At 52.0% G+C, this 9,435-nt stretch overlaps 1 protein-coding gene across 1 annotated transcript; it reads right to left on the bottom strand.

Moving 5' to 3' along the window:
• Window positions 1–3,441: 3,441 nt before the first annotated feature.
• On the bottom strand, window positions 3,442–6,045 carry PROP1 (PROP paired-like homeobox 1; the record flags this gene model as incomplete). The annotated part of the gene is made up of 3 exons (XM_079771697.1): window positions 3,442–3,780; window positions 4,517–4,746; window positions 5,937–6,045. The coding sequence occupies 3 exons, from the start codon at window positions 6,043–6,045 to the stop codon at window positions 3,442–3,444; spliced, it is 678 nt and encodes a 225-aa protein (XP_079627823.1).
• Window positions 6,046–9,435: the final 3,390 nt, after the last annotated feature.

The raw sequence follows: 9,435 nt of genomic DNA, 5'->3' as shown, positions 1-9,435 counted from the left end.
CTGGATGTGACTGTGTCTTTAATTTCCTAGTTGTAGGACTTCCATTCAGCCAGATTTCAGGTGGTTCTGAATGATGGTTGTTCTGTGGTTTAGTTGTAATTTTGATGTGGTTGTGGGAAGAGGTGAGTAACACATTTACCTACACCTCCATCTTGCCTGGAAGTCCTCTCCTTTTTCTGAAGCATGATTTATTATAAACTAGAAGCCCGGTGCACGAAATTCGTGCACGGCGGGGGGTTGTCCCTCAGCCCAGCCTGTACCCTCTCCAATCTGGGACTCCTGGTAGAATCGGGCCTAAACGGGCAGTCGGACATCCCTCTCACAATCCAGGACTGCTGGCTCCCAACTGCTTGCCTGCCTGCTTTCCTGATTGCCCCTAACTGCTTCTGCCTGCCAGCCTGATCACCCCCTAACCACTCCGCTGCCAGCCTGGTTGATGCTTAACTGCTCCCCTGCCAGCCTGTTTGCCCCCAACTTCCCTCCTCTGCCAGCCTGGTCACCCCTAACTGCCCTCTCCTGCAGGGTTGATCACCTCCAACTGCCCTCCCTTGCAAGCCTGGTCCCTCTCAACTGCCCTCCCTTGCAGGCCTGGTCCCTCACAACTGCCCTCCCTTGCAGGTCGGGTGCCTCCCAACTGCCCTCTCCTGCTGGCCATCTTGTAGTGGCCATCTTGTGTCCACATGGGGGCAGGATCTTTGACCACATGGGGGCAGCTATATTGTGTGTTGCAGTGATGATCAATCTGTATCTTACTCTTTTATTAGATAGGATAGAGGCCTGGTGCACGGGTGGGGGCCAGCTGGTTTGCCCTGAAGGGTGTCACAGATAAGGGTGGGGGTTCCCTTGGGGTGTGGGGCGGCCTGAGCGAGGGGCCTGTGGTGGTTTGCAGGCCGGCCACGCCCCCTGGCAACCCAAGCAGAGGCCCTGGTATCTGGAATTTATTTTCCTTCTACAATTGAACTTTGTAGCCTGGAGCAGAGCCAAGCCTGCTGTTCCCTCCGGGGCGGCAGCCATTTCTGTGGCAGTTAATTCACCTTCTACAATTGAAACTTTGTAGCCTTAAGCGGGTGAGCCCAGCCAGGGTGTGCAGAAAGCTTTGCTTCCCCTGTTGCCGCCGGCAACCCTGGCCTGCTCTCTCAAGCTCCATTCTGCCGCCATTTGTTTGAATTTGTTTACCTTCTATAATTGAAACTTTGTAGCTTGAGTGGAGGCTTAGGCCTGCAACGGCTATGGAAAGCTTGGCTTCCTCTGTTACCTGGGAAACCTTGCTCTCTGTGACTGTAGCCATATTGGATTGGGGTTAATTTGCATACACGCCCTGATTGGCTGATGGGCGTGGCTTGGCTGGTGGGCGTGGTTTATGTAGCGGACTGATGGTTAATTTGCATATTACCATTTTATTAGAGAGGACTAGAGGCCCAGTGCACAACATTCATACACTGGGGGGTGGGGGGGTCCCCTAAGCTCGGCCTGCGCCCTTTAGCAGTCCAGGAGCCCTCAGGGGATGTCTGACTGACGGCTTAGGCCCGCTCCCTTGAGTGTGTCACTTGTGGAAGTGGTTGGGTGATGGTACATCCCATGTTGGCTGTGTACACCCGCAGTCGGACATCCTTAGTGCTGCCATGGAGGCGGGAGAGGCTCCTGCCACCCCTGCTACCCCTGCTACCCTTGCCAGCCATCAGCCCAGCTTGTGGCTGAGTGGCACTTCCCCTGTGGGAGTGCACTGACCACCAGGGGGCAGCTCCTGTGTTGAGTATCTGCCCCACTGGTGGTCAGTGCGTGTCATAGTGACCGGTCGTTCTGACGTTTGGTCGATTTGCATATTACCCTTTTATTATCTGGGACACCCTTCAGGACTAGTTTGCCCTGAAGGGTGTCCCAGATCAGGGTGGGAGTTCCCTTAGGGCATGGGGCAGCCTGGGCAAGGGGCCTGTGGTGGTTTGCAGGCTGGCCACACCCCCATGGGGTGAGGGTCTCCGCTGGGGGGATGTGGCCAGCCTGGGTGAGGGGCTGAGGGCTGTTCTCAAGCTGGCCACACCCCCTTCAAGGTGGGGGGCCCTGCTGAGGTGCCTGGCCAGCCTGGGTGAGGGGCTGAGGGCTGTTTGCAGGCTGGCCAAGCCCCCCAGTGGGGACCCTCGCCCCATGGGGGTGTGGCCAGCCTGGGTGAGGGGCTGAGGGCTATTTGCAGGCTGGCCAAGCCCCTCAGTAGGGACCCTCGCCCCATGGGGGTGTGGCCAGCCTGGGTGAGGAGCTGAGGCTGTTTTCAGGCTGGCCACACACCCTGGCAATCCAGGTTCCCAGACTCTCCTTTTTTTCTTTTTTTTTTTTCAGCGCCTCCTTGAGCGGAGGCCAGGGTCGGCCAGGGCAGGTGGGAAGCTTGGCTTCCTCCATTGCTGGGGGCAACCCAAGCCTCCTGCTCGCTCCAGCTCCATGGTGGTCGCCATCTTTGCTGGGTTAATTTGCATACCTGCTCCTGATTGGCTTGTGGGCGTGGCTGTTGGTGTAGGGGAGGTATGGTCAATTTGCATGTTTCTCTTTTATTAGTGTAGATAGAGTATTTCAACTAGGAGGTACAATCTCTCAGGGGTTTCATAGTTTAAAACACTACCATCACATCATGTAACTACATAAAAAACAGTGCTATAAATGAAACTGCCTGGCTTAGATCATATAGATTTCTTCACAGTCTTTATGGTATCTATATACACACAAAAAAAATCTTCTTCCTTTGTTCCAATTAAAAAAAGAACCCACAAGAAAATAAAACATGCAGTCACCTTAAAAGTTAGGTTGAAAGAATGTTAAGTCTCTTACAGGCCAAGTGAATCAGATCTTATTTATTTTTTATAGGACATTTGGGAGCCATTCTTTGATGACTGAATTTGCAAGGTCTGTTGGAATTGGAAAGACTGAAGCTAAGGAAACCAATGAGAATTAGAAAATATTGAGCTAGCAAAAGCAATGTCTGCTGGAATGGAGAAGAGAAGAATAAATTCAAGAGATATTTCTAGGACAGAATGAAGAAAAGTTAGTAATTGATTTGGGGTGTAGGGTGGATGATTGGGAAGGAATCTATGGGGAGCCTTTAAATCAAAAGCCTTCTTGAAATCAGCTAGCAACAGCTGGGATGAAGATCTTAAATTGTGATCTCAATGAATGAAGCCCCACAAGCTCTATCTCCCTCGACCCTTTCTGTTCGCCAGCAGCAACAATTGCTTCCATCAAAACTACCCTTCCCCCAGTCACCTCCATGGAGGCTTATGTGCATCTTCCAGTAGGTTCACCTCCCTAAATTCTCAGTCACCTCAGTGAGCCTTTATCATGATTTCCTGTTTTTAAATTTCTACTCTCTGAGCTGCCCCTCACCATATTTCTACTTTTCTCTGTTTCCTGAAGGTCAGAGACTGGGCAATTAATTACCTTATCCGCACTTGTTTGACCTTAGTTCCAGGACTTTGGTGGCTCAAGGCTGAGAGGAAGCATGGGTGGGGGTGGGGGGCAGGGAAGATGACCAGCGGGGTTTGGGTGCAAGGTGGGGTACCAGTCTTCAGACTGGTGGGGTCGAGCAAAGGAACCACCTGTGGAGGGCTGAGAGGGAAGAGCATAATTGTAGGGGTGAGGAAAGCAGGTCCCCGGTGGAGATGGGGTTGAGTAGGAGTAGGGGCAAGCAGGGGACTCGGGCAAGAAACCAGAGAAGGTGGCAGGAGACAGATGGGCCAGTGGCTGAAGCAGTGACCGCTCTTGCTTCCTCTGCTTAGCTCTGCGGTTCTGGAACCAGACCTGAGGAGGGGGAGAAGAGCCATGTCAGAGCCCTCTTCTCAATTAGGTGGCGCTGTTACAGGCAACCCCCTCCCCAATGGCAGAAGGTATAGGTACAGGGCACGAATGTCTCCCACATCACCACAGGAAGCAATGCTCTCCAGGAGCCATGTCTGCGCCAGACCTCCTGACAAAGCGAGACGCATACTGTTATCCCCGACTTGTATCTACATTTGCCCTACTGCAACTTTGGGTAAGAAATGTTAACTTGCAACAAGAAAGAGATAAATATGACACAATGGCATTTCTCCCTCCCCAGAGAATAGGACATTTCCCCTAGGATTATTAGACATTCAGACAATGGACAAGTTTAATTGTAGACAGGGTTGAACTTAGGGTCGGGTTTCTGCTTAAGATCGATGAACTCCACGGTTAGAATTGAGGGAGCCTCAGGCTGGTTGAGTTTTGAGGCCATGGTTAGGGACCAGGTTAAATGTCTATATGTAGGTGTAGAGTTAAGATTGATTTCTGTTGGAATTCAATCACTGTTAAGGGTGGGGGTAGGTGCTGAAATGCAAGTTAGATTAGGTTAGCTCTGGGTTCACTCAGGGGCACTCCCGGTGCAGAGGAGGTTCTGGTGACTGTTGGATGAGGCTATATTTTGGTGAATTTTAGGTCAGGGTCAGAATGCCTGTGAAAATGTGTGTCCCAGTAGTTCCTCAGCACCCAAACCGCACTTCTGCCCAGGATCCATCACCTGGATTCTGGCCTCGCTGAGACCGGTGTCCCGGGCCAGGTCCTCTCGGGCCCAAATGTCAGGGTACTGGTTCCTCCCAAAGGCTGACTCCAGCTGCTCCAACTGCGCAGGGCTGAAGGTGGTGCGGTGGCGGCGCCGGGAGTGCAGGTGGCCTCTCTGTCTTTGCGGGGAAAGCCCTGGTGTCCCCACTCCCACACCAGAGAGGCTCCTGTGGGGCTGGGCGCTCATGTCTGCGATGGAGGGAGGGAGAGATTGCTGCCCAGTGGACCCACCACCCATTCCCGACACTGATGCTGTTCCCCCCGAGTCTGCTCAGCGCCTCTATGCTGTCCACATACGCTCTGCCCCAGACAGAAACCCTGCAGCTTTCACAACGAGCTGGACCCAGCTCAGCCTTGGCCCTGCTTCACCTCGAGTCTCCTAAGCCAGGCCGCCTCTCCGCATGGGATCCACTCCTCAGACTCGCTCCTCCTCCTGGGCATTCAGCTCTGGCGGCCTGGCCTCTGCAGGGCATGCCCACCCCATCCCACTCTCCCAGGTCCACCCCCTGCACGCGCCTTCCGTGGGCTTCACGGCTCTGAGCGCACAAGCCGCCCTCCTGAGTCTTATCCTGTGGCTGTCCTATTTGCTCTGACACCCAACCAACTGTCCAGGTCTCTAAGACCCCATCACTGGTCCCTGTCTTAGGGCTCACGGTCAGCGAAACCTTCTTTATGCCGCTCCTATCCTCCCACGCCCCTCACGGGGAAGACAAAACGCTTCCCCCTCTTCCGCTCAGACACACCCTCCCCTCTGTACATTTCATCTTCTCCCTTATTCCGGCCCTGGCTGGGCCACTGGGCTGCAGGAACCTGAGCTCGTGGGAAAGGCTTGTCTGTCCTTCCCACAGGCTCCCTAAGCCCCCACACTAATTAGTCTGAGAGCCAGCGGGGAAGAGAGAACAGGGGGAGAAAAGAAACACCTGGAAGGCACTCACTGAGAAAAGGAGACGTCTGGAGCCACGGCACCCCATCCCCATGGGGACTCAGGGGTATGGCCCCACCCAGTGCTCACCTTCGGTCTTGGGGACCCAGATGCGTTGAGCCACTGGTCCCCCGCTCTCCTCAGATCCCAAACCCTGGCCCCTCCAGCTCCCTCCTTCAGAGAAGGCAGTGCAGTGGGCAAACTGAGGTCAGGAGCGAGGAGACAGGCCCAGCTTTCCCTCTGCCCACAGCTCATCCACGCCAGGGCCTCCGTCCTCCAGTCTGTAAACCGAAGGAGTTGCCCAGGCTTTCCAAGGTTCCCACGGCTTTAACATTGTAGGGTTGTGTCTCATTTCTTCTCTTCACCTTCCTTGTGTCAAACCATTGCCCTGCGGAGCCCAGGCATGGAGCCCCCACACCTGCCGCCTCAGCAGGAGCCCCCCCAGAGGTTCACTCACCCACCGTGGAGGTCTGAGTCCTGGCGGCTGGGCAGCTCTCCAGCCAGAGGCTGCTGCAAACTCGCCCCTTCCTTGGCTTACCCTGCTCACTCCTCCCTTCCACTTCCATGCCTAACAACAGCACCCTGGACAGTCCTGTCCTGTGGCCCAGTCTCTAATTCGGGGCAGTCTTACTCTCTTCCTGTTGTTCCCCTCTATGCCTCTTACCTCGCTCTGTGTCCCTCTGTTTATACCTCTCTCGAGTCTCTCTCTCTCTGTAGCTATAGATAGATACCTCTGTTTTTTCCACTGTCTCCTTTTTTTCTATTCCCCCAGTTCTTTGCTTGAGCTTCACCTCTTTCTCTGTCTTGCCCTCACCCTGTTTGTCTGTTTTTGCCTCTATTATCCTCCCCGGCCCCTTCGCTCCTGCACGCCGTCCTCCCTTTGCTCTCAGCTGCCTCCTTGCCCAGCTTGCAACCCCACACCACCTCTTTCTCCCCGAGACTTGGAGGAATGACCTCCTCCTGGCCCTGTGGGCCCGTCCAATCACTGCCTGGTCACCAGAGCCCCTTCATCAGGGGAGGATCACAAGCCGGATGAGGGAAGGTGCTCTGCTGGAGGGTCCGGGGACTGGGGCCAAGAGCTCCTGTTCCCAGAGGACAACATTCTTTTGTCCTGTTAAATCCCCTCCTGGGAGCGGAGGGGAAGGAGGAGAAAATGCATTCCTCCTAAGACCCTTCCTCAGAACCCGACCTGGGGGGAGGGGGCAAAGGGGGCCGGGAGCAGGGCCTGCCTGGCACCTCAGCCTGTGGGTGCTGCCCAAAGGCCTGTTTCCAGACAACTAAGAAACCAAGAGATACAAGTGCATTCTGGCCCCTCCGAGATACCCTGATTCTCAGAATACACCAGACACCCCCGAGGACAACATCGGCTGAGTCTCCAGGACACCACAGTTCTCAGTGCTCTCTGCTTCCTCCTCCACATGTCACCACCTCATTCACCCAGGGCCCCGGACTCCGCGATCTTCCAAGGTTGCCTAGACTTTCAGAAAACTCTGACCCAGAAAAGCATCTGAATTCCAGGGGCATCTTGAAGCCCCTGGGCCTCAGGACTCTGCAGGAGACTGGGATTCCCATGACATTCTGACATTTGGATTGCTCAAGGAAACCTGGATACACCCAGAATCCCCGAGCAGCCAGGATACCCCGACACCCACAGTACTCTGGTCTTGAGGCCACACAGACCCAGGCAGTACATTCTGACATCCTAGGACATCCTCATTCTTTAAAAACAACCTGATATCCCAGGAATCTAGGACACACTGAAACCCAGAACATTCCACCTCTACTAGGAAAGCCCCTGTCCCCACTATGAAGCTCTGAGCTCTCAGGACACACTGCCCCAAAGCGGACACCCTAACCCCCTTAGAACACACGGCACCCATACAACAGTCTGATCCTCAAGGTCATGCTAATCCTTCACACACATCCTTTAAAAGCACCCTGACAAGTTAAGACAGAAAATCATCAAAATCCTCTAGGATCTTGAGACTTACAATATGGTCCATGAATCAAAAGCATCAGAAACGTATCAAAGCTTGTTAAAAATTTAGAATCTTAGCCCCACCACAGTCCTACTGAACCAGAATCTGAATGGCAACAGGATCCCCAGGAGAACTGAATGTACATTTGTCTTCGTCAACTCAGGCTGCCCAAAACAAACAAACAAACAAACAAACAAACAAACAAACAAAATCACAAACAAACCCCCCCACAAACACACACCCAAAACCCACAAACAAACAGACAAAACCAAAGGTTGGGTGGCTTAAACTATAGACGTTTATTTCTCACAGTCCTGGAGGCCAGGGAAGTCTACTATCAAGGTGCCCACTGATTCAGATCCTGGTGAGAGCTCTGTTGCAGGTTGCAGACAGCCAGCGTCTCCATAGTGCAGGAGTGAGCCAGCTCTGGTGTCTCTTCCTCTTCTTACAAAGACACTAGTGCCATCGTGGGAGCCGCACACTCACCATGTCCTCTAAACCCAACCACCTCCCAAAGGCCCCACCTCCAAATACCATCGCACTGGGGTTAGGGTTTCAACTTATGAACTGGAAGGAGGCACATTCAGTCATAATAACATTAAAGTCAAGAAACACTGACCCGCCCTGGCTGGTTTGGCTCAGTGGATAGAGCGTCGGCCTGCGGACTGAGGGGTCCTGGGTTCGATTCCGGTCAAGGGCATGTACCTTGGTTGCGGGCTCGATTCCCAGTAGGGGGAGTGCAGGAGGCAACCAGTCAACGATTCTCTCTCATCATGGATGTTTCTATCTCTCTCTCCCTCTCCCTTCCTCTCTGAAATCAATAAAAACATATTAAAAAAAAAGAAACACTGACCCAAGACACCAGCCCCTCTCCCTCTACCCCAAGATATACCGTGACCTCCTAGACAACCTGAGCTCCATGACAGCCATAGCCTTCAGAGACCCAGTAACATGTAGTCAACTTGGACCCACAAGCAAGCATTGAAATCTAATGTACCCTGATGCCTCAAGATCCCCTAACACTACACGAGAACTCTGCCCAGCCTTCCAGGACAGCCTAATTTCCCAGGACATTTTGATATGACAAAGAAACTTTGATCCATTATTGTTTTCAGAGGATACGGAGACACCATAACTTTGACTTGACATCCCAGAATATCATAATCCCTCAGGAGGCTGGGAGATTTAGAGGCATTTGGTTTTCTAGGGCACCCTGGTTCCCCCAAACTTGACCTTCAAGGAACCCTGATCAGGAACCTCTTGTCTTATGAGAAACAGTGATGTGATAGGAAAAAGAGCATAGGTTCTGGAGCCAGTCTGCCATGGGTTCAAATCCTACCTATACCTCCTACTAGCTACGTGATTCTGAGCTCATTACTTCATAGCTCCGTGCCACAGCTTTATCACCTGGGGTAATTAACACAGCTTCTCTCTTTATTTGAGAGGTAGTTATGTTGCATAAAGTTATTACAAACACTGGATTAGTGAATACTGAACCATTGCTCCTATGAGAAATAGGTTCCTGTTAGCCTCTGGACACAATATTTTTGTCAGCTGGTCAATACATAACCTTGTTGCATGTGTGTTCCTGTTTAAAGATACCTTACTTAACACATTTTGTTAATTCATTAACATTGAACTCTTGGCCAACAGTCCTATAACTTGTGCTGAACAAAGCTCATCTAAGTTCATGTATTTTCTCCACAAGGCATGTCTCAGCCTTCCTGCACTTAGGAACACCACATGGCACTTCAACTTTGATGTATTTTAACCCTTTGCACTCGCTTGCTTTTTTCTTGATTCCTTTATTCTACTCGGGATTTAATTTTTTAAATACCCCAGATTTTACAAAGCGCGGCAGTAGAATAAAAAACTGGAGTTTCTTTTCATACAAACTTATTTATTTGGATTTTTTAATATTTCAAATTATTGATACATTCAAAGAGTAATTTTAATCTCGACATCCGAGTGCAAAAG

The sequence above is a fragment of the Cnephaeus nilssonii genome (genome assembly GCF_951640355.1).
Source record: "Cnephaeus nilssonii genome assembly, chromosome: 5".
Taxonomy (NCBI): domain Eukaryota; kingdom Metazoa; phylum Chordata; class Mammalia; order Chiroptera; family Vespertilionidae; genus Cnephaeus; species Cnephaeus nilssonii.
Note: the sequence above shows the minus strand (reverse complement) of the source record. Positions and strands in the feature narration are given on the sequence as shown.